The sequence below is a fragment of the Musa acuminata genome, chromosome BXJ1-6 (genome assembly GCF_036884655.1).
Source record: "Musa acuminata AAA Group cultivar baxijiao chromosome BXJ1-6, Cavendish_Baxijiao_AAA, whole genome shotgun sequence".
NCBI classification, from domain to species: Eukaryota; Viridiplantae; Streptophyta; class Magnoliopsida; order Zingiberales; family Musaceae; genus Musa; species Musa acuminata.
Genome location: NC_088332.1, coordinates 6,991,781 through 7,017,486, shown reverse-complemented (window position 1 = coordinate 7,017,486; position 25,706 = coordinate 6,991,781). Strand labels below are relative to the sequence as shown.

The 25,706-nt window shown below is 36.1% G+C and overlaps 1 protein-coding gene across 2 annotated transcripts; it reads left to right on the top strand.

The window, feature by feature from the left end:
- The first annotated feature begins 159 nt into the window (after positions 1-159).
- LOC135582319 (ABC transporter D family member 1-like) lies at positions 160-25,706 on the top strand. Of its 2 annotated transcripts, none has more exons than XM_065186589.1 (26): positions 160-295; positions 2,347-2,514; positions 4,716-5,001; positions 5,966-6,190; positions 7,401-7,598; positions 7,683-8,137; positions 10,382-10,520; positions 10,589-10,667; positions 12,247-12,485; positions 12,649-12,953; positions 13,034-13,145; positions 13,218-13,376; positions 13,617-13,716; positions 13,798-13,906; positions 16,465-16,555; positions 17,756-17,880; positions 18,011-18,160; positions 18,284-18,356; positions 19,003-19,183; positions 19,262-19,420; positions 20,245-20,406; positions 20,477-20,683; positions 24,359-24,513; positions 24,628-24,680; positions 24,760-24,838; positions 24,937-25,706. In XM_065186589.1, exons 2-26 carry the CDS (start codon positions 2,453-2,455, stop codon positions 25,021-25,023), a joined length of 3,990 nt encoding a protein of 1,329 aa, XP_065042661.1. In that variant the 5' UTR covers positions 160-295; positions 2,347-2,452; the 3' UTR covers positions 25,024-25,706. The 2 variants fall into 2 exon arrangements, with proteins under 2 accessions (XP_065042661.1, XP_065042662.1); XM_065186590.1 differs by having other exon boundaries at positions 178-295; positions 2,370-2,514; positions 6,095-6,190.

Genomic DNA, 25,706 nt, shown 5'->3' with positions numbered 1-25,706 from the left:
TAATTGACTTAATGCGAAGAACTAATATATATGGATAAAAATGTATAGGAATTTCCTGCAAGCAAGAACTAAAGGTCTTTTGTTTTAAAAGACAAAGATGTTAGGGTCTTACATGTAAAAGCTTAGGAGACAATATAAATAACCCACCGGTCTCCGAAGTCTTTCTTAATTGGTTCCGTCCCGTCTCTCCCCTCGCTTCCGCGAGCCCTAAGGATGAATCTTTTTTGAGGGGCATTCTCGCTGTCGATTCTTGTGATTTATTTCCGTACTTATTCGTTTTCCCAACCTTCTCGGAGTAAGTGCAAGAACCCCGGCTTCTTTCTTAAATCTTGGGTTAAAATTCTGGGTTTTCTGTGTCTTTCTGCGATTCCTGTTGGATTGGGTTATGCGTGTGGTTTCGTTTCGGCAGTTTGTTGATTGAATTTAGCACTAGGTGAAGGAAAGATTGGTTCTTGGATTATCGGCGTTGATCATTTCGCCGATTCTTTGGATTTTGGTTGTGAGAGATCGGGATTTGATGGATATTGAGTAGTAGGTGCCCTCTTGGCCATAGTTTGAGTCACCTGCCTTTTGTGTGAGGTGAGATTCTTCATCTATCTAAAAGTTGGAGTTTATATGTACTAGTGTCATCTTCTGAAGCTTCCCTTACTCTGTTCTCGCGCATCTTGTACACGAAGTGGTCGAATGCTTCAGAATCTAAGGCTTCCACTCGAGTTGAAGTGTAAAGTGGAAAAAAGAGAGAACTTCCGTTTCTCTCATTTTGACGAAAATTAGGAAGCTTTTGTATGTATACCGAGCTAATGATAGATTCTAACCAAAACTAACTGTAGCGAAAGATGGTACAGCTGCATGGGCCTTCTCAGCCATTGAGCAATATCTCTAGTTAAATCAAAAGCATTAAATCACTCTTTTAGTATGCCTCCCTCTTCCTCTCCACACGCCATTAGTTCTAACTGTCATGTCGTATTGTCACAACATCTATAGATCTCCTATAAACATGTCTGTATCATCATAGATGATTTTTCTTGTTTTATCCTTAAATTTGAGGGGAGTGTAGTTTATTGTAAATGCAATTTGACCAATCACAATTTACAAGCAAGTGTTTCCGTATCATGATTAAACATGTGGTGCTTCAGTTGCATGCATCGTTTTATGCTGGTAGGAGTGAACAATAAGCTACTTGTACATGTCAACCCATGTGAAGTTGATCACCAAACTTGTGCTCTGAAGCTTGCGGCGATGGTTGTATAGGTTGACACATTGTGGGAACTATTGAATTGTTATTTTGGTCTTGATTAGTATTGTTTCACTAGCTCTAAATATTACTTAGGGCATTGACATCTATTCCATTTTGATTTTATAGGTTGCTGCTTAATTTCTTCTTGTTTGCTTAATTTATTTGTCTTGATTTTTGCTTGTGTTGACTCTTGTCAGATGACATGCATCTGACAGGCTTCTTGTAGTATGATATAACAAATGATGCGGATAAAAAATTAACGCAAAAGCCAATGATATCAAGAATATAATTGGAAAAGACACAAGGAATTATGCTGTGACTAGCCAAAATTTCACTTGCCTCATTAGTCAACTAACTAAGATAATAAAGGTATTCATATCTTAGCTTGTTTTGGTAACTTTTCAATGATTCCTATCAAATGTTAGTTTCCTAAAGTAGGAACTTCTATGAAAAATAAAAGAACGAGCATGAAATTTTATTAATGCTCATGTGCCTTATTATCCTTGCTGTTTTCCTTTATAGAGGGCAGCCCTTTGCTGAGAGCTAACTTCTGAATGTAGGTTTTCTGATGATAAAGCATGTGTGCACAGCTGTAAAATTGCTTCATTTTGATCTCTGAAATCTGAATCATTGCCTATGAGTTTCAACTGATGAAATTACATATTGAAATGCTGGGTAGCATTGCCTTCATCCAACCATCCCTGGACACCAGAATGATGGAAGTCTTAACGATGATAAAATTTAAGTACTTGGAATTTTTGCATAGTCCATATGAAGCACAAAGATTATTAGGCGGAAGCTTCATTTGATGCTTTCCTCTAATTTTTTATATTACATAATATCTAAGTAATAATTTATAGGTATTTAGGCTTTGGATGAAGGTTGGTATCCCTTTTTCTCTATAAAATGTTCTTATTTTGGAAATTGTTCTCTGAAGTTTTTGGCAATAGATGTTTTACTAACATGGAGAACCTTATGCCTGTCTACAGAAAAATAAATACAAGATGTTGTTATGTAATTGTTTTCCAAACAAAGTTTCCTTTTGTATTGAACATGCAATTGATTTGCTAGGAAAGGATATGTATATATTTTTCTCTTTATTGATGCAGCTATTTAAACTTTGGGTTGGCAGACAAGTGATTTCTGTATCATTGCATTTCACCTTCACTTGAGAAGAAATTCTTCACTTACATTGGTTTCAGAAATCATCAGAAAATGCCTTCACTGCAGTTATTGCCATTAACTGAACATGGGCGAAGCCTTCTGGTATCTAGGAGGTATGTTGAGCCATTTGACTTGTGTATGTTGTCTGTTTCTTGGTCAATGGTTTTGTTCATTTATCGGTTGTGATGCTTAAGTCAAATACTCTGGTTCATATTTAACATACTGCCTTTATTGAAATACTCTGTTTTAGTTGAATCTCAGTGAATCATTCAATTTTGTAGTTCATAAGAAATGGGAGAAGATGACAAGAGAGCCTTGATGAGGAACACAATAATGTTGTTATGTTCTATTTATTTCTGTTACATTTGATATTCGTGTGTCAGGTTAATTGCTCAATCTTTGCTGGTTGATGCAACTTTCTAATTGATGCTGGTTTATTTAACTTTCTAATGAAGAACACAATCCTTACTGGTTGATGCAACTTTCTAATTGCTCAATATTTGCTATCGTCAGGATTGTGGCTCTTATGGTAAATGCTAATAGGTCAGAGAGGATGAAGAAAAAGTTAAAAGGTTAAAAAAACATAGTGTTCATATTGATAACTGCTGATTGGTACTGTTCATGTTCCATAGGATATTTGATCGTATGTGGGCACAAGGGTTGCCTAATGTTTTAATACTTATATTTGATCGTATGTGGGAACAAGGGTTGCCTAATGGGTTAATACTTATATTTGATTGTATGTGGGCACAAGGGTTGCCATAAGCCCTTTGTTTTTCTCTTACAGAAGCATCGTCATAGTGCTAATGAGTTTGGAGGGCCCATGTGTATGGCATCCATGCTGCATAATAGTGGCACATTAGCACCACATCATTGTCTTGTGCAGTGTTTGCCGTACCGAATCGTACCACCCGATATGGGTGGTATGTACCGGTCCGACAGGCCAGCGGTACGCGGACCGCCCGGTACCGGTCTGACTGTAGCAGTGCTACAGTGCACCAGTACACTGTAGCACTGCACTGTAGCAGTACTACAGTACTCGGTATACCGTACCGGTACCGAGCCCAGGTCGAAATACCAGTACGGTACGGTATTACGAACCTTAGTCTTATGAGTGTTTCATCACTACCATGTCAAAACAGAGTTTAGCATGAGGTAGTGTCAATGGCTAAAATGGAGAAAATCAAAGATGGGTCAAGTAACGTTTAAATCACTGGAGGATAAGTTAATATGTCAAACCATAGTTGGGTAAACTGTAATTTACCCTCTTTTTGGTATTGATTGCTCTGTTCCAGTTATTCTTCTTCCATTGAGATCTAGTTTTGGCCATCAGTTGTGGTAGTAATACAGCTTGTAGAGAAGGTGCTTTAATTAAAACTGACATGGAGCATTTACCAATTTCAACAGCAAAAAAGGTTGAAAAAGAATTTCATATCTGCTGTTAGCGCACAGAGTCTTGTCATCTTGTGAAGTATTGCTCTAGCACAAAAAAGTGGAAGATAGATTAATTGGGAAATGGAAGTAATGTCCACCATTGGTGATGGTTCAATGTGTTATCCTGGTACTTTGTATTGAAGGGTCAGAGCAGTCCTTGAGATCTATAGAGATTTGGATGGAAGTTAGAGAAGGGTTCAAGAAAACTTATAGCATCTTAATTGCAATGTTCAGTATAAATATGACTGAAAACACCTGATTTTGTTTGAACAAGCCTTTCTTTTAGTGCCTATATCATAGTGAACCTTGAAGATGCAGTCAATGATTCCTAATTTTTTGACATCCAACTCGTATCTCGACTTGTATTTAACAATTTCTACAGTGCCAATTGGTTCAAGAATGAACATCCTGTAGTAGTTCACAAAACAACCATATTCAGTCAAAATGGTGTAGCCAATAGAATAGTCAATTTGAACAAATATAGAACTAGCTATTGTCTTCATACTGAGGTAAGAAATTAAAATTTCTTCTTTTTTTCTTTATAAACTTTTGTTCATTTTATCTTTTCTTTTTCATATTCTCTAACAAGAAAAAAACAATTTAATTATTTTTTGTTTTGCTATTAGATGACTTCAAAGTTCAAACTTTTCCCTTTACAATTATTCTTACACCAAATGGACTCTACTTATTTACTGTTATCTTCCTCAGACTCTCATGCTAGTATATAAATCCCATCATTATCGTCTATGCCTTTCAACATTTTTTTAATTATGTGATGGATAACCTAATCCAGAAGGCGATATGTATTTGTTTTAACATTGTCTGTCATAAAGACTCTGTATGAAAATCCTCACCAATGTTCTGATGTGGTAACAAGCAGGAGAACGTTGGCAGCAGTCTCAGCTGTGTTAGTGGCTGGTGGAACTTTTGCATACATGCAATCACGTCAGAGTCGAATATCTCTTAATTCACATGATTCTTTAAATCACATCACTTCTAGAGAAAACGAAGAGAGTTTGAGCCAAAATAGTGTTAATGATCAGCTGGTTCGACCAGCAAGGCAGAGAAGAAAAGGAATGAGATCTTTACATGCTTTAGCTGCAATCTTGCTCTCCAGGATGGGGCCAAATGGCATGCACAACCTTCTGTTCTTAGTGACTACTGCGGTGAATTTTTTTCACCTTTTTTTGTGCATATTTCCGTACACTGTGTTAACTTGATTCTCTCCTCCATCACTTAGCATGTGTTGCATGTTTATAAGTATCTCTGACGTGGAAACTTGTCTAATGCTTTTGTGGATTTACAACACAAATTGGCATGTATTAAGCATACCAAAATGTTGCTGGGATGATCAAAGTTTAATAAATAGATATGATAGTTGTTGCATGATACCAGTGATGTGGGTGCATCTACACATGGTTCTTTTTGTTCCTGATATTCATCTTATTTTTTTTCCATTCTCTAAACATTTATTTAACACAAATCAGACAATGAAATATTTTTTCATCCTATAAAATTTGTCATTGATAAAGTCAAGTCTTTTAGCATGGGTAAGAAGCAGTAGAAGGTTTCTTAGTCCCAGCTACTAGCATTTTAAATACTTGTTTAGTCCTCTAACCACATGGTGTATGCCTTAAAGAATTAGATACTGAAACATTTTTGCTGACTTTTCATGTAGCAGAAAGAAACAAAGCATGCTTAATTAATTCCCTTGTTAAGTGTTTTCTATTGAAAAAATGACTTGTTTCTTTTCAATCTTATATTAGATTCATTTACTTCAATATGCTTTCTTGCTCTTAAGAAACAGTGAGAAATGGTATTTGGATAAAATAAATATTCATATAGGTTTAACTTTCAACTAAAAAGGAAAACCTTTTACTTTGGAAAGAAGCTAGAAAAACATTATAGTCCCAGCGTTGGCATTCTGAATTATACACATCCGTCTAATTTCTTTTTTGTATGTGTTGAAGAATTAGACATACGTTTTATCGGTAACATTTTATGCAGACTCAATTTTTTATGTTTAATTGATTTCCATTGTTTTCATGTATATATGAAATATTCTTGGTTATGTAGGATATATTTCTCTAAAGTCTAAACTACTAAGCATCAAGTCAAAACATATTGCAGGTATTGAGAACTGCCTTGAGTCACAGATTGGCAAAAGTTCAGGGATTTTTATTTCGGGCTGCTTTTCTTCAGCGAGTACCCACTTTTTTGCGCTTAATTGCTGAGAATCTTCTTTTATGTTTTCTCCAGTCCACTTTGTATTCAACTTCAAAGTACTTGACAGGAGCCTTAGGTCTACGATTCAGAAAAATTTTGACAGAACTGATACATTCTGATTATTTCGAGGTAAGCTCAGCTTCTTTCTAATTGATGTGGCTTTTAGAGCTAGTTTGGTTATTCTTTGATTCCTCATTCAAGTTCACATAAAATATATTTACTTGAATGGATCTCAAGTTTTTGAAGCATTACTTAGTACTTACTAAGCTTCATCTGTTAATGTTAGCCTTGCAATTTGGAGTGGAACCAATATGAAGAGCTCCAAGTTTAATCTGTGAGGATTGTTCAAAACTGAAAAAATGAAGGGCATATCTGAGTTGATAATATAAATACTTAAGGAGTATCTTTTTGTTGGAAGGCATTTACAAAACTTGGACTAGTAATCAGGTTGTCAGCACTAGGAATTAGGATCTCAGTGTGATACAATACATATGTTGAACTAGCCAGAAATTTTTGACCTGCTTGATTGTTAGAACATAAAGTTTGATAAGCATCCAGTTTTGGACTCAAAGATAGTTATTTGACACATTTTCAAATGTCATGATATTAGTCTTGAAGCACCTTCACCTTATGAACTCCATTGTCTGTAGTATCTAAAATATTGTAAGATCTGCAGACCAGGAGATCAGGGTAAACTGGATGGTACACCTGGCACAGATCCTGTCTCGCCTGATACAGGACAATTCTGGACCTGTACTGGGAAGTTTCTTCTTTTTTGTTTTGTCAGTTTTTTTCAGGCTTTAATGAAACTCGATATGTACCAGTGACCAATCTGAATCTTAACCGGTACAGAACCAATACACGAATTTGTGAACCTTGGTTTATGCTTTTTCTAGTGTTTGTATAATGGGCAAATATATTTTAAAAAATCATTGTATGGGGAAATGTTGTCAGACAGGAAAGCAACTTCTGATCTATGCTGTTTAATGTTGGGACTTCATTCCATTTTAACATTATCATGGTTCTCTACATTTCCTTCGGAGGATTACTATCTCTTTTTATGTTAAGTCAGTGAAGAGTTGCCGTTTTAGTGCATAACATTTACACAGTTCCTTTGCCTTGTATGCTATAACTGAATGCTATTTGGAACGTTTTAGCTTCTCTATTTTTTGGTGGAGTATGACAATAATGTCAGACAGGATATCTAAATTGGTTTTTGGGCATAATTTTCTTTGTTTTTTCTGTGTCTACATGAAATTAGGCGCATAGCTTTCTTGTTGAAGATGCACTTATTTTTATGTTATAATATTTTTCTTCTTGATTTGGCTGTGGAATGCAGAATATGGTGTACTATAAAATCTCACATGTCAGTGATCGAACCAGCAGCCCAGAGCAGCGGATTGCTAGTGATATACCAAAGTTTTGTTCTGAATTGAGTGACCTTATACAAGAGGATCTCATTGCAGTTGCTGATGGTCTGATATATACCTGGCGCCTTTGTTCATATGCAAGTCCAAAATATGTGCTCTGGATACTGGTAATATCTATTTCTTTCATGCAATTGTTTGATGAATTATTTCTCATCACATTTCAAAATTTTGATTTATTTCTTTGTTTTCAGGCATATGTCTTAGGGGCAGGTGCAGCTATTAGGAACTTCTCTCCTGCGTTTGGAAAACTAATGTCCAAGGAGCAACAGTTGGAAGGGGATTATCGGCAGCTTCACTCACGATTAAGGACTCATGCTGAAAGTGTAGCGTTCTATGGAGGAGAGAATAGAGAAGCATCTCATATCAAAGAGAAGTTTGAGAAGCTTATAAAACACTTGAACATTGTGCTTCATGATCGTTGGTGGTTTGGAATGATTCAAGACTTCCTCTTGAAGTACCTTGGTGCTACTGTTGGGGTGGTCCTGATTATTGAGCCCTTTTTTGCTGGTAATCTTAGACCTGATGCTTCAACACTAGGAAGAGCAGAAATGTTGAGTAATCTTCGTTATCATACAAGTGTGATTATGTCGCTTTTCCAATCACTCGGGACTCTCTCCATCAGTTCTGCACGACTTAACCGTCTCAGGTTATTGCATGATGATTTAATTAATACTAAAGGGGATCATGTCATTCCTTCTGCAGATATTTTATCTAGTTTATCATTTGAACTTTTCAAAATGTCATTTTTATTTTAGGGAATGAATCTTTGTTTGTGCTCTACTTGCATGAATTTGCTGGCTTTGTCAAAGTGATTAGCAAACCAAATGTATATATTTCCCAGTGCTATAGAATTTTTTTCCTCACATTGCCTGAATTTTTGTAGTTATTATTGTACACTTTGCCCTTAACAACATCTTGAAGAGTCATAATTTTAACTAGTTTTTGTAAAACTGATTCTATATTCATGATCTTCTTTATTGCTACTTTCCAATGATCGAAGACTGAGCCCTTTTGCTGAATATATTGTGTCCAGTTACAGCGGGTCGATGATTAATGTTAACTGAAACTTCACCAAGAATTCAGCACACTAACTAAAATAGTTGCAATAAGAAAATGAAAGATGCAAAAGTTGTACATTTTTCCAATGCTTGTCCGACCGGTATTTACTAGTTTGGTCAAGTACCAGTATCAGCATATATAGCTTGGTACTAGTACATGTGAAATCCATTTTTGAAAAAGCTTATTTAAAATATCTTCTTTAGAGACTGGTATTTTGGTTTGTTCAATCCTTTGAATACACTGAGAGGAATTTCTATAAAAAGATTATGGGAAAATCTTAGTTAAAATATCTCACTTTAAGATATTAATGGAATAAGATATGCATGTTGGAGAACGAATCTGTGACACAAAAGAAAAAGATGCAGCAAGGCGGATGGATATTTAATTAGTTTACACTTGTCATCGATGGAAATATTCTGTCCTGAAGAAAATTGAAGTTGAAAGAAATATACATCTTAACAAGCAAAACATTTTGCAAACAAAAAAGCACCAGCCACTGCAATTATACTCTTTCCAATTTTGTATATACATGTCATGCTATGCAATTTTGTCTGGACAAAGGCATCTAAGTATTTCTACCTCCAATTTTGCACTATTGTATTTCTTGCTCTTCACCCTTTAGAACTGATATTGATACCTTATTTTTTTTATCATTCTTCCTAGTTTATACTCTATATTTTGATTATCTACTTTTGGACGTCCTAATATATAGGCAATTGAATGTTCATGGTTATCATTAGAGTAATTTCATTTCTTTTCTTCATTGTCGTAATTGTGGCATTTCACCGAGCAAAGAAACTGTTCTTATTTGCCTTACTATTTCTCATTTTGATATTTCTTTACACTACGCCTTTGCATTTGTCTGTGAGTAACTAATCTTCAATGGTTATCGTAGGGTTAATTTTGTGTGCTTCTTTTATTCATGTTCTTGTAATCACAGACAACTTATATATATCATTTTTCTTACTATATTCCACTGGATCATCTTTATAGCTAGTTTATGAAGCAGTACTTGGCTTTGTACACACCTTATTTGAGCATTGAGACCAAAGAATTGTGTATATCAGTACCCAACAAATTAAACCATCAACCAGTAGACAGGCAGAAAAGAAAGTCATGTAGTGGTATAAATGATAAAGCCAAGAAAAAGATGAGAGGTCAATTTCATAGTTGAGGTTTGTGATTAAGGCCACAGTTGTTTGCACACAAAGGAAAAGATACTGTCATCTGTTGTAGAATGGGCAGGTCAACACATTTTCTTTGTGACTAATGCTGCAGTGCCTTAAAGGGATCAGAAACAGTAATCCAGCAAGCTTTATTTTGGCTTTAGCTGTGGAATCTTATGTTGTACTGAAGTTTGATTATTTGTCCATTAATGCCTAAGAAATTTTTTAGGTTTACATAATCCTCGTCATTGAATTGGAAGGCTCCTTGCATTTGTATGTCTTCTTGGTTCATGAACTAAATGTGGTTGAAACTTGTTTTTCTTGTAAAATCATTGCTCAGTTTGGCTGCTGGATGCTGTAATGAATTAATCAGCTTTTGTGTTTGTTACAGTTTATGGTCTTCAAATTCATTTTTTCTATGCATTTTGCATTTTGTTTTCAGAATGACAAATGGGGTGATCGCCCGGAGAGAGTACTAGTTTGCATTGTAGACTTCCTTTTACTTTATGACTACTTCAATGAGTCGATAAGCAAGTAGTGATGAGTCCAATTTGTCATATTCTCTAGATGTTGTTCTTGAATTAGTTAATAAGAGACATGAAATATCAATTCATTTAGTTGACCATTTCCTGGAGATAATTCTTCCAATTGTAATTCTTATTCAGTGGTTATGCTGACCGCATTCATGATCTAATGATTGTTGCAAAGGAGCTATCTGCTACCTACGACAGATCATTGATTCAGAGAAGTACCAGTGGAAATTATATCAGTGAAGCAAATTATATTGAGTTTGCAGGTGTTCAGGTAGTTCAAATTATTTGGAACTTTTGTCTGTTTCTTATCCTTGTGATACTAACTTTAGATGCTTACAGGTAGTTACACCGACTGGAAATGTATTGGTGGATGATTTGAGTCTCAGGGTAGAATCAGGCTCTAATCTACTAATCACTGGTAAATTTCTTTTCTTTAATTCCTTGTTAATGTGTAATCTCACATTTTCCTTGTCTCTGTTTGCCTAATGACATGGAGTTTTCAGTTTTCACCATGAGCTTTTAGAATGAGGCCTCTATTTAGTCTGTCATGGACAGCATGTTTTCTTACAACTGTACAAACTATTCATATTGTCTATAATTCTATAGAAGAAAGTAGGGATCTAATTTATCATTATCCTGCTATTTATGTAGTTCCTGAGGTCAATTTGTAACATTAGTTTTCACTCAGAGATTTGGATTTTTTTTTTTAGTGAACTTGGTCATTTAGCCTTGTGTACTCTTTACATGTAAGAATCTTATTATAAGCGGATTCATTTGCATGACACCTGTACCATGGAGGCTCTCTGTTTACTGTTAGAGAAATACCATCCAGAACATAAACATTTGCCTCTATTGTAATGAAAATATTAGTAGAGCTTATTTAGAAGCTTTTACATAATTTTATGGTTTTCTTTGTGAATCCAAAGAAAATTTATTTCTACTCGTATTACTTCTCAGACGGACCTAACAAAAATCTAACATTCAAAAGGGCAAGTTTTGTGACAATCAGAGGGCTTGATATGCTTATTTTCTTCCAAAACTTTTCAAAAAAAATGGAAACTTATCGAAAAGTGTATCTAGATTTTTTAAATTTTTACGGAGTAGAAGCTTCCTACTTCTGATTGTTAAAGCAGGTCCATTCATATTTGGTACCTACTTGCCGTATTTCTGATGGAAATTGGAAGTTCATCTTATCTCTGAGATCACGTGACTATTTACTCAATTATTTGGATTATTTTCCTTCCCCCTCTCTTTTAACCTCATCTAAGATGTCTCACTGAGGGAGGTCCTCCACTTGAATAGCATGTTGCCATTACCTTAAGCTCTCTTTTTTGTTGAACCATGTATTGTCCTCCACTATCCATCAACCTACACCTTTATAATCCCTCATGTGATGCTAAGCTTACACCTTTTTTTATTTTTGTTTCTAGAACTGACAGTTAAGCAGTGGCCTAGATGTTTTGAAAACAAAAATTAAACAAGATTTCTTAATTTTAAAATATAAAAAATAATTTTGAACACCCTGTGAAAATCTTGTTATGTTTGATTTTACATTTGTGCCATTTTCTTTGAGGGAAGCAGCTTTCTTAAATTAGTTTCTGGTCTGATTCATGGATTTGCTTTCTTAGAGTAATTTCTGAAATCTGAACTGATTTTGCTTTTACAAATTATGATTCCTTTTATCAGCTAATTAATATCTTTTCTGCTCTTTATGGTTGGTATAAAAAACTGCAACCATTGAGTTTTATATCTAGAATCTATCAATGGAGAAATAGCATTGTTAGTACTTCACACATTTTTGAAATATTTGTTGATGTCAGCATTGGCTTTTCGCACAAGTGAAATCCAACATTTGTTAGTTACAAAAACAAAAACAACTAGCTGGAGTTTAGCAGGCAGTGTTTCTTCTATTTGCTTAATTCAGATAATATTTTAATGTTCTTGAAGTGTGCTTAATGGTGCATTTTGTCTCTTATAATTGAGATTTGCTTGTATAGGTCCCAATGGAAGTGGGAAAAGTTCTCTCTTCCGGGTTCTTGGAGGTCTTTGGCCACTGGTATCTGGCTACATTGTAAAACCTGGGATTGGTTCAGATCTCAATAAGGAGATTTTCTATGTGCCACAACGGCCATATACAGCAGTTGGGACACTTCGTGACCAGTTGATTTATCCCCTTACAGTGGATCAAGAGACTGAACCACTCACCCATGAGGGAATGGTTGAGCTCTTAAGAAATGTAACATTTTTCTTGGACTTTTTGATTTTCCTATCCTTCCCCTCACAATTTTCCTTTATTTTTCAGTTGCTTAAATGCCTATTATTCTGACCTTATTGATTCACAAAGTACTGTTTTTGAAGTTGTTTAATGTAAAATAGAAAGATAAATTTTCATTTGTCAGGTTGATCTTGAGTATTTGCTAGATCGTTACCCATTGGAAAGGGAAATTAACTGGGGAGATGAGCTTTCCCTTGGTGAACAACAGAGGCTTGGAATGGCCAGGTTGTTTTATCATAAGCCTAAGTTTGCTATTCTTGATGAGTGTACAAGTGCAGTCACAACCAATATGGAGGAACGCTTCTGTAAGATGGTTCGAGCAATGGGGACATCATGCATAACAATTTCACACCGACCTGCTTTAGTTGCATTCCACGACATAGTTTTGTCATTAGATGGAGAAGGAGGATGGAGAGTCCAGTATAAGAGGTTACAGTCCATAATTGTCTTAATCTCTTTGGTTCTGCACAGATAACTGATTGTTGACTTCAGACTTTTTCAATTTTCAGAATAACTCAATCCCTTCCTTCTGAGACAATTCCTGATTTACCAAATTCATCAGAAATTAATCGTCAAAATGATGCACTAGCTGTTCAAAGAGCTTTTTCTACCAGTGGAAAGGTTTAAGCAGAACACCTTCATTATTTACTACATGCTATTCAAAAAAACCTTCTGATGCCTTTTTCTTCTCAGGGAAACACATTATCAGAATCAGAGGTTCATCCGTATTCTAGTAGGGTCATTATATCATCACCTGAAATTGACAAGAAAGTTCCACTTCCAATTGCTCCGCAACTGCAGAAGCCTCCAAGGGTGCTGCTGCATAGAGTTGCTGCAATGTTCAACGTACTGGTAGGTTATTTATGTCTTGTTTTATCTTCTTTCATATCTATAGGTCAGAGTCAGACAAACTCTTTGCATTGGTAATTAGTTAAGAAGTTTTCAGGAAAACTAAGCTGACAGTTCTTCTGAGGGCAGCTTATCTCAAAATGAATTTGGCAAACATCATTTAGACTGGTCATGTTTTTAGTAAAAGATGTGAAGTGAACCTCATAAGTAAGTTATTTTCCTGTGTGGACATTTTTTTTTCAGGTTCCCTCCCTATTTGATCGACAAGGCATGAAGTTGTTTGCAGTTGCTTTACTTGTGGTGTCTAGAACATGGATCTCAGATCGCATTGCTTCCTTGAATGGTATTGTGATATGTAAGATTTAGGTCCTAGATACACAAGTGAATCAGTCAGTTTTCTTCATGTGTTTGGTTGACTTTACAGGGACCAGTGTAAAGTATGTCTTGGAACAGGACAAAGCAGCCTTTATTCGGTTGACTGGTTTAAGTGTTCTTCAAAGTGCTGCAAACTCTTTCGTTGCACCTACATTAAGGTATAATTTTCACTATTTCATGGTACAAACATTTTAATCGTGAAAACTAATTTAATTAGTAAACCATCAATCTGCTGAATTTGATTTTCTGTAAAACCTTTGCCTCATCATCCCCTTGCTTTTCTTGTTGGCCAGTTTGGTTTAGAGAACTCATTGGCATGGCATCTGAAGTACCCAAAATTATCATGGTCAGCTTTTGCTGATAATGGCTTTAAACCACCTTGTTGCTAATGGAAACTTTTTGGTGCATGTTTAGTACTGTGTTAGGATTTGTCTTCTGTTAGCTGGGGCTTTTCCTCTTTGAAGGGAAGTAGTGCCTCCAAGAAAAAAATAAAAAATGAAACTCATGAGGGAGAGAGGAAGATAATTAAACTATTCTACTTTGTTATCAATCAAATTCGGAAGCTAACACAAGTCTCAGGTCTCTCAACCATGTTTCTTTGGCAGATACAGGAAATAAAAATGCTAATTTTGTCACCTCATACTACGATAAATGCATTATCATTTGGTTTAGAGCATACTATGAACAATGCCAACAAGGCTGGATTGTTGTTGTGGTTTAATTTTTGAAGTTTAAATTGCCTTGGACACTTGCTACACTAGGAATATTCCTTCAATATGCATGTTGTTGCATGAATTGTGAGCATCTTCCTGCTCTTATCCATCATGAAATACAGGCAACACCTTAACAGGTACCTAGAATAACCTATGACTAAGTTGTGCATTAAGATGGTTATGTTGTTCAGCTCTCTCTCTCTCTCTTTCTCTCTCATGCACGTATACATGTGCATGCATAATTATGTTCACTCTCCTCTTCAAACCCATTGTTCACTGATTAGTCACTATTTTTTTGCCTTGGTTTGTAATATTGGTTGTCATAGGTAAATTTTAGGAAATACCTTACCAGATTCTACTTGTCATATATAGTTTCCAGTAAATCAAAAACTAATTATAGAATCTATCATTCTTGAATGATTTGTTCTCCATTACTTGGAAAATGTATTTATATAAAAGAATAATTGCCATTTGAATGTCAAATAGTTGGAAAACACAGTTCCACAAGAAGAGAAGTTATATCTTCTGACCATATACAAAATCCCAGTTTGTTGCTAGGTCAATTTTTAACTTGTCAAATGCCAACATGAACGACAAGTTTTAGTTCAAAGCTTATTTGTCTTACAATACCACCACCTAATTGTGTGGTTATGTTTAGTGTTGTTCATCTTTTTGATGCACTGGTACTAAGGCTCCATATATTCTAGTGATCTCATCCAGACTAGCATACTTGTCTAAATTTTCCAGTTTTGTTCCTGTGCATTAATTAAGATTAACCTTTGTTCCTTATAGGAGTGATTTTGGCTTTCTTAGATAATAATTATGGCTAATGTTTTTTTATTTCTTCCAAGAGTCTAGAGTTAACTGGAGTCATTTAGTTGGAAAATAAAAAAGGAAAAAAACTAATGGGGTTTTCCTATACTAATGTTGGATAGATGTTCCCACCAAGGTTCGTAATTTTGTACTGTACTGAACGGTATGCCAAGATGTACTTAATATATAAAAATATTAAAAAATAACATTAAAAAATAAAAAAAGGAGGTGTATGTTGCCTCGGTGACGTCACCTCCTTTTCTTCTACTCGTTGCATTAGACGAGGAGAAGAATGCGGTCTTCTCCTTATCTGCGGTGTTCGACGAAGACATCGAAGGCCGCAAACGTCTCCAGCCTTCGACTAAGTAGCAGCCATTAGCAAGTACCAAGCAGCGGTGCCATCGGCCAAGAGAGAGGGAGAAGGAAGGAGGAGAACCAAAAACCGGCAGCGAGCAACCAGCACATTCAGCGCAAGAAGTCCGAGCAACTATTGCTCCCAAGATCTTTGCTTAGTTCCTTGTTTTAGGTACTTTGATTCCAAACATTAGAGATTGTTTTATTTTTGGTTTATAGTTTTTCTGCAACAAAAAAGGCAACTCCTCCACGAAGTCATAAATCCGCTTGGTGGAAGGTTCAGTGTTATTGAGTTCTTCCCCCATACGGATCATTGAATATGTCCTGCTAGTACATCTGAGAATCTCATGCTGGATGCTGTTATGTGATCAGAATTCCCATCAGCAACACTTTTATGAATACATAACTTAATGTGATCAGAATTCCCATATGTTCAGGAACTATTTGCTCAGTCTGCAAGGGATTGTTGAACAAACATTTCTGGAATTCTGATTGATCTTGGAATTCATTGTTCTTGCCCTTCCATTTTAGATATACTTTGTCTTAAAAAGTTCTATAAGCAGTCACGTAGTATCTATCTGTATGCTTTTTCTTTGCTACTTTGATCACTCATTAGCCGGTCATTATCGATAATTGAGTTGTTACATTTGATATTTACGCATTTTGTGGTCTAGTTTTTCATTATGTGCTCTCAATTAATTCATAAACTACAGTTTTATATGCTAGTCTATCTTTCCATGACTTGATTCATATGCTATTCTGACGTTCCAACAATTCAGAACATACAGTACCACAATTAAGCTCATAGGTACCTAAACTAGCTTTCATTGTTTCAGGCATCTCACTGCCAGGCTTGCCCTTGGATGGCGAATTCGATTAACTCATCATTTACTTAAAAATTATCTGAAGAGAAATTCTTTTTACAAGGTAATTCCTTTCCTAAACTTGTCTTCCCACACATTAATACATACGTGGGTGGGTTTTAAATTTATTTTTAGAAATTCTTTGGAATAAAACAGGTTATTTTTGGGGAGCAGATATGCTTCGTTTAGGATCACACGTTAAGTGTTCATTATGTGATGTCAAAATGGAAATTGAAGGTTTTTATGCTGGATGAGACCAGCAATATCAAGACAACTTACCGACTGCTAAACTTTAAAGTGCTGAGATGAACATAGTCTTAACTCTAAAGCAAGGTTCGTCATACCGCAGCATACCGTTTGGTACGAGCGGTACATACCAGTTCGATAGGGAACCATTATAGGTGATACATTGGTATGCCCCATATACTATGTGCTGGCACACTCGGTATGGATCGGTAAGGCGAACCATGCCCTAAAGTACATCAATGATTTTCTGTTGAATTTGTTTGGTTATAATATAGTTGATGTGATGATTGCTTCAACTTTCCTGTGGAGAACCGGGAAATTAAGGAAAACTTAGGATAGGAGATGATTGGTTGATTAGAAGCTAAGATTTAGGAGGATCAAATAAGGAGAATATCAATATTTTAAATCTCGGTCCAGTCTAATGTCAGTGATCTACCAGATGGAATGTTACTGGTGTACCAGGTGGTATAGCAGCCCATATTGCCTGATATCAGCTGAAGAAAATTAAAAAATATATCAAATACCATTCGATAGCTCAGACCGGTAAATACCTATTGTTATGGACCATGGAATTGAGTATTTAAAACCTAGGAGAATGTTAACCAAAAGATATAGGAGCTAAAAAGGTGGATGGTTACCTGATTGCAGCACGATCCTTAGTTGAGTTACTTCAGTCTATGAAATTAAACATGCTTATGTTGCAAGAACTTCCTAAAAAATCTGAACCTTATACATGGTTCTTCATTCAGTGCCTTCATTTTTGTTTCTCTATAAAAGACTATTGTCCCAATTTAAAGAGTCCAACTTCTGGAGATAGGGAAACCATCACTATTTTGCCTCTCTGTTCACTGGTGAGAAGTTTCCATGCTCACTCATTCTGTTGTGTATGAACCGAAACTGTCATTTGACATATTCTTGCTAATACTTGATAATATTCAGTAATAAATGATAAGTTTAATACAGTATTTTCCTTATTGTGATGCTTCTGTGAGATTTCATCCGGTGGTTTTTATTCCAGGTGTTCCACATGTCTGGTAAACATATTGATGCAGATCAGAGAATAACACATGATGTTGAAAAGTTGACTTCTGACCTCTCAGGATTGGTTACTGGTATGGTAAAACCATCTGTAGACATTATTTGGTGAGTGTTTGATTGTAGTATAATTGTGCAGCCACAAACTTTATTACTTTCTAGGAACTACTAAATATGAAACATCGATATAAATCCTGACTGCTGCTGGTTACTTCCAAAAAAAATTATATATATTCAGGTTCACATGGAGGATGAAACTCTTAAGTGGAAGAAGAGGAGTTGCTATATTGTATGCTTATATGCTTCTGGGTTTGGGCCTTTTGAGAAGTGTCGCTCCAGAATTTGGTGATCTAGCAAGTAAGGAACAACAGCTTGAGGGGACTTTTAGGTAAGCTTTTTTGTTATTCTCTTGAGCTATTATATATGTAGTTTTTCTTCTCCACTTGCATAATTGTTTGTATGCTTTTTAATCTTTAGTTCTTTATCAAGCATTTCTGATCCTGTTCACTAGGTATATGCACTCAAGACTACGCACACATGCTGAATCTATTGCTTTCTTTGGTGGTGGTTCTCGGGAAAAAGCAGTAAGTTCGTTGCACTTCTCATATTGGTTTTATGTCAAGATGCCAGTCTTCTGTTTTAACCAATCCTTACTGTTTCAGTCATATTATTATCATTCTTTGCTTCATTTTATTATTTAAACATGAGGTACTAACTTGAATGAGCATCTCATGGTTCAATAATTTCATTTTCTTGGTCAAGCTCCTATCGTATGACCAAATGATTGAAGCACTAATTGGTTTCTCCACTCAGTTTTCTGTCAATCTCCATGCCTTGTATTTTGACAACTTCACAAAACATCTTTAGAGAATAGTTTTTAAAAAATTTCAACACAAGGATTGACATTCTGTGACACGGTTTATGTCAATTGATTGGCATGATTTGTTCGTACTTTTTTTTCTGTACAGTATGATCACCGTTTTAGAACTGCAATTCTTGATTTAACATATTTGTAATATTGTTTAGTCAATTTGTGTAAATATTAACTACTATTCTGAAGTATTCAATATCTTAATGTTCAGAGGACTCGATAATTCGCTACTTGTTTTGACGTATTGGACTTCACATCTGATACATTTTGAACTATTTTTTATCACCTAAACTTCTGATGATATTGCGTTAGTTTGGTGTTGTTTCTGATGTTCTGAGAATCTGAATATTATCAAACAGATGCTTGATTCAAGATTCAGGGAATTGCTTCAGCACTGTGAGATCCACCTGAGAAATAAGTGGCTCTATGGTATACTGGATGATTTCATCACAAAACAACTCCCGCACAATGTAACTTGGGTACTGAGCCTATTGTACGCTGTGGAGCATAAAGGCGACCGTGCACTGACTTCCACTCAAGGTTGATAAAAAATGAGGTTGTTTAAGTTAATTGAGTAACAAAAACTTGTCTTATTCAAAACTGTATTTTCTTTCTCAGGGGAGCTTGCACATGCACTGCGGTTCTTAGCATCTGTTGTGTCGCAAAGCTTTTTAGCATTTGGAGATATTCTTCAGTTGCATAAGAAGTTTCTTGAGCTCTCTGGTGGTATAAATAGGATTTTTGAGCTCGAAGAACTTCTTGATGCTGCCCAAAACGGTAGGCATCCTTAGTAACTATAACGATAGTTTTTTTCCATTGCATTCTTAAACATCTCGCACTGACTTATATTAACTTTATGCAGCAATTTTGTGGCTGGTGTATCTTATATTTCTTTTGTCATGGTCAAAAGTCATTTGCAGGTTTCTTGTTTTTTTTTTTATATCTCTAGTATGTGGCAAGCGTGTGTCTAGTGTATCTTCATTTCTGTCATAGTCAAAAAGACATGTGGCAAACCTGTGTCTGGTCACTGGTGTATTTTCTTTTCTGTCATAGTCAAAATATATTTTCACTTTGAAGTATGCCAATGTAGGTTCTATAGGAAAAGACGTGCAATGTGGGAATGACTGATATCACTAAAATGTTCTATCAGTATATAAGGACACTGGCAATATGTAATTACTGTTCCTTGATGGATGCTGTAATATGTGAAGTTTTCGGTTGCAATCTCAGCAATTATGCACTAAAAGTCATGCTAAAAAAGTAAAAATTATGTTAAACAGTTTAGCTTAAAATGTCTGGATATGCATGTATACTTAGACTAGTGTGGTACATATGTGATGTGCACAGGCATATGATCATTCTACTGTTGAGATTCTGGTTGTAGGCTTTGTCACCCTTATTTAGGATTGCATAACTTATTTTCCTCAGCTTCAATTTTAATAACAAATAAAATCAATCATGAAACTGGTGTTATTGAGCATTTCTTCAAGCAGCGCTTTCTCGTTTGCTTTTTGATCAATTGCTATCACTGAATATTGCCTTTTGGTTTCATGGCTGAGTGCTAAAAAAAGCATTGTATGGCAATTTCTTCAAACATGCAGAGGGTTCTTTACCTGATGCTTCTTTGTGCTCTGATGCAAATGACACCCATGCTCAAGATATTATTTCATTCAGAAAGGTGGATATTATTACTCCATCACAAAAGCTACTGGCTAAGCAATTGACTTGTGATATCGTAAATGGGAAAAGTCTACTTGTTACTGGTCAGTATGAAAGAATTTGATTTTATTTTGTTTTAACATAAACATAATAGAATTTTCTGGTTGTTTGAAGGTCCAAATGGGAGTGGAAAAAGTTCCATTTTTAGAGCTCTTCGAGGCTTATGGCCAATTGTATCTGGAAGTCTTGTGAAGCCCTGCCACAACATGTTTTATGTTCCACAGCAGCCATATACAAGCCTAGGGACTTTGAGGGATCAAGTCATATATCCTCTCTCACGTGAAGAAGCAGAGCTGAGGATGATATCTATGGTCAGAACTGGTAAGTCACTGATCTCTTCCCACTCCAAACTCTATTTACATATTTGTTTAACTGAATCTCTGCACAATTTTAAAGAAAATATTGCAAATCTGATATGGCTAGAAGCACATGATTAAGGTATTTCAAAGCTTATGCATGTTAGGATTCCCTGACACAAGTCAGAATGTATGTCAATTTATTGCCGGAGGAAGGCCATGGTTGTTAAAGGCACCAAGGCTCCAAAACACCTGAGGCACTAGGCTTCAGATTGAGACGCTCACCAATTTGAAAATTATAAAAAAAATTAGGACAGACAATCATTAAAATAAAAACTAGACTATACATGAATTCCATATCATCTCATATCCAAATTCCAAAATATCATCACTAGAATATAGAATTACATTTATTTAGTTATTGAAGTATTGCATTGCCCAAATCTAACAACAAGAATGACAAAACAAAGGAAGGTTAACATTAAAGGTTCAAGAATTCCATGAGGGGTTATCAAATGGAGAAGCAAAGCGAGGCTTTCAGTGAAGGCCAGGGAGGGGGCCTTGGGACCAGAGGAAGATGGCTATCGGGGGATGAAGTAGAGAGGGCCAGGGAGAAGAGGAGAGGTAGCTGTATATGCATAGTCTATCTTTATATTCGTCATGTGTATGCACACAGTTTTGGTCTCCAAACCTGAGAGTTCTCTCTCCCTCTGCTGGGGAGAGAGAGAAGGGTGGCTGCTGTGGTGATGGCAGGCATCCGGACGCAAGGGAGAGCGACACCGAGAGGAGAGGGGGGACACTCCAAAGGCACCACTGGAGGGCTGCCTTCTGGTTGCTGGCCACTATTCATCCACAAGGAGTTTGCTCATGGGGTTTAGATTTCCAAATCGAGTTTGGTTTAGATCAGGCTTGATTTGGTTTAGTTAGATCAGCATATAGTAATATTTGGTCAGGTTGGGTTGGGTTCAAACTAGCCTGATTTCGTTCAGATGCTCACCTTGAGCCACCTAGCACTTGGGTTCAAGCGCACACCTCGACCGTGCCTAGTTTAAATTAAGCCTCGCCTCGTCACACCCAAGTGCCTAGGCAAGCATCCGTTAACAAGCCTAGGCTAGGCTAATTTTTTTGTCTGTGATGGCTAACCTAAGGTCATGTTAACTGGCGTAAATATGCTGGCTGGAACAAGTACCAGCATGCCCTTATGCTACAAAATGGCAATCCTTGATTGCGTTTGTGAACATATGAGGTTGCCTCTTTCATTCATCTTGCAATATCACTAGCTCATTTTTAACTGCAGAATATGAACTGTTTTTTTTATGTGAAATGAGGAGAAGACTCCTAGTCTGTTTCAGCATTCATAATGTCTTTCTATTCTCCATGTATATGCACACATTCTTGGCCTCCAAATCTGAGAATCAGATCTCCCTAAATGTCTTATAGTTTATAAATTGCTTTATAAATATTTAACCAATTGAACAAAAATATCTCACTAAATGTTGATCGTCATACAGTGATTTAAAAAACGCTATGCGCCAAGGTTCCTAAACACCCAAGGCGCTAGGCGCTCGCCCGAGCAAAGCAAGACGCTCTAAAATATTAAAATATAAAAATATAATATAATTAAAAATATAATTATTTAAATTAAAAATATAATATTAAATTAAAAATATATTGTTAATAGTATATTAGTTAAGTTAGAAGAGGAGAAAGAAATATTCTCTGAAATATTAAAATATAAAAAATATAATTATTTAAATTAAAATATAATATTAAATTTAAAATATACTATTAATAGTATATTACTTAAAGTTAGAGGGGGGAGAAAAAATTGTTAATAGCAGCACTACGAACGACAATAGCGGCTACGATTTAATATATTGTTAACAATATATTACTTAAAGTTAGAGAGGCGAGAAAAAAATGTTCATAGTAACTGAGATAGCAGCAGCACTGTAAACGATAGCAACAACAACGGTGGAAGCTGCGGACAGTAGCAGTGACAGTGGCGAAAGCTGCAGATAGTAGCAGTGGCGGCAACAGCAGAAGCTGCGGTCAGTAGCGACGGAAGCTCCAGAGGGCGTTCATCAGTGACGGAGGAACCCGTGGTCCTCTCCCTCGACAGTGGAAGGATGCGACCGCAGAAGGAAGCTATGGGGGTCGTCGAACTCGTCCGTTGACAATAGAGGAAGGCTCGGTCCGTTGCGTCTGCAGCGAAGGCAGCAGCAGAAAGTGTCGACGGCGGACGCAGGAGCGCTAGGGTTCCTCGAGGTCGCGTAGGTGTGAAGCATGATTTTGAGGTAAGAAATTACGAACCAAACCACCCTTAAACCGGTTTGGTTCGCCTAATAGAGTTGGGTGCACGCTCGAAGTGCCCAGCACTTGCGTTTGGGCGAGCGTCCTGGCGACACCTCATTGAAGCGCGCCTCCTGGATCACACACGAGGTGCTCGGTCCTCGCCTCGCCCGAGCGCTTAGGTGAGCACCCGAGCGCCTATTTAAATCACTATCGCCATATCTAGTAATTCTTCTCTGTAATCAGTATAAGAAAAAGCTCAAAACAGCCAAATAATAAACAACAAAAGAGCATAAACAAGTTTGAACTTTCATATATTTTGTCACCGTTATTTTTGGCTTAGTTAAGTGCATAACTAACCAGTGATAATGACTGGTTACCACGACCTAAAAAATAAATTGACTAGCCGTTTCATGAAGTAATCTTAGTGACTCACCTTGTACCTGCTCATGTGCTATCTGGCGTAGGACAATTCCACATTCTGCGTATTTATGGCTCAAATCTGATCTTTTGATTAACGTATCAAGCTTGAACACCATGCCCAAGTTTGAAGTGAGCCAACCATGAAGCCTTTCCTAATACTAACTTGTATGTTTACTTATTTGATGTTTGAATCTTTATTTCTTTTAGTTCTTGGTGTATTGCACTTGATTTTTTCATGAAACTATTATATTTTTATTGTATTTATCTCAATGAATTTTTTTCTGCTGAAGAGAGCTGGTCTAATTTTTTCTCTTCTACCATTTTGGTTGATGCAGTTGATGCAGTTGAAGCATAACTAACTGATATAAAATACTCTTATTGAGTCTATACCTGGTCTCTTTCTTTTTCTACATTTGTCATCCATGAGGTGGTATTGGAATCAAGCTATTTAATCATAATATCACCATTTTTGGTCTTAAAGGGGAATGAGGGTGGAGCATGATACCTTGAAGGCTAGAGAAGGAAAGTTCTTGTTCCAGAAGATTACACTACTAGTTTTAGGGTTTGTTTTGTATAGTTAGAAATTGATTTTGTCGTCAAAATTTGACATGCTTTAAGTGAAGTATTTTACTTCTACAAGCACACACTTTAAAATTAATTGGGTTGCATGTGTTGGTGAAAACCTATTAAGCCAACCATAAATAACACCAAGTTCATGGTTGTATAGAGAAGAAGGGAAAATTAAAAGCACCTAAGAATGCTTGTGTCATAAAAGAATCAGTTATTTTGGACCTTTTGGTATATCTTGCCACGTCAAGACCTTTTAATAATATGTCTTTTAAGTCAATTCATGTAGGTTTCACTCACCTTTACCAGAATAAGTGCTCTTAATTTATCTTATTTATGCTTTTTAAACTTCTTTTTATTGAGTGAATGATTTTAATCATCTATTTGAACATGTTTATCTTCTGTTATATTCATGTAGGCAGTGGTTCTGATGCTACTCTTCTCCTGGATGCTCACCTAAAAACTATTCTAGAAGGTGTTAGATTAGTTTATCTTCTTGAACGAGAAGGCTGGGATGCTACTGCGAACTGGGAAGATGTTCTCTCTTTAGGAGAACAACAGAGGCTTGGAATGGTGAATTTACCAATTCCATCGCGATAAATATTGTTATTATGATTGCAACATCGTTCAATTGTGTGCTCATGTACTCAACTTTTGCATCTTATGTTGTTTATCTGTTCTTTACAGGCCCGCTTATTCTTCCACCACCCTAAATATGGTGTCCTGGATGAATGTACCAAGTATGCAATCAACAATCTTGCTGGATTATTGAATTGTTGGATTGAAACTATCAATTACTTAATTACTTTTCCTTTACAGTGCCACTAGTGTTGATGTTGAAGAACACCTGTACAGACTAGCAAATGAAATGGGGATAACAGTTATCACATCCTCGCAGGTAAGGAATAACAGAAGAATCCTTCTTTTTTTTTTCCCATCTCGAACTTCAGCATCCTTCTGTTGCTTGCCTTATTTTAATAATATGCTTCTTTATAGCGACCTGCCCTCGTACCATTCCATTCCATGGAGTTGAAACTTATTGATGGTGAGGGCAAGTGGGAATTATGTGCAATCGACCAATGATGACATCTATATGCCAGAATCTTCAGTTGTAATTACATTCCTATTTTTTGGTCATTTGTTCCATATGATGCATCAGAGATGCTAAAGTTTCCCACACAAAATTCAGCTAGTTGTCATTATGTGCTAACACAATTGAAGCCAGATGCATGGATGGATCCAGATGGACCAGATCTCCACTAGATGCGTAGTTATCTCAAAGGCGAAGTTTGTTCTTCAGAAATATTCGCACCATAAGACGACTCTGACTCAGATTCGTAGCAGGATAATAGCAATGTCTATGCCGGAGATGTTGACCAAGGCATATTATTCAGATAGAAATTATACAAGGGCTTGCATCTGACACTTAAAAGATGCTGATAGTGGTTGGATGCTCCTAAACAACATTATTTTAGAATAAGATGTCATTTTTTGACAGATTGATTGAAATAATTCTCAGAATTGACTCCTGTTATCAAATTCCAATAACGACTGGTTCAACTTGGTTGCATGGGGTGGGGGAGACTGAGAAATTGTCACCATAACCATATGGATACAGAGGAAAGTCTTAGATGATTGTTGTATTTTTTTGACACATTTTTTCCTAGTGTTATTTTTTAAATTCTTCGAGTAAATGTAAATTTTGCTGGATGTTTTTGGATCCAGATTTATTTAAATGATTGTGGTGTACATTAATTATTTTTTAA

Excerpts from the sequence above, each read along its gene's own strand:
- LOC135582319 (XM_065186589.1), top strand. The coding sequence starts at position 2,453 with ATGCCTTCACTGCAGTTATTGCCATTAACTGAACATGGGCGAAGCCTT. Across the intron at positions 6,191-7,400 it reads TACATTCTGATTATTTCGAG|AATATGGTGTACTATAAAAT; the intron begins GTAAGCTCAGCT and ends TGTGGAATGCAG. Across the intron at positions 10,521-10,588 it reads TTGAGTTTGCAGGTGTTCAG|GTAGTTACACCGACTGGAAA; the intron begins GTAGTTCAAATT and ends AGATGCTTACAG.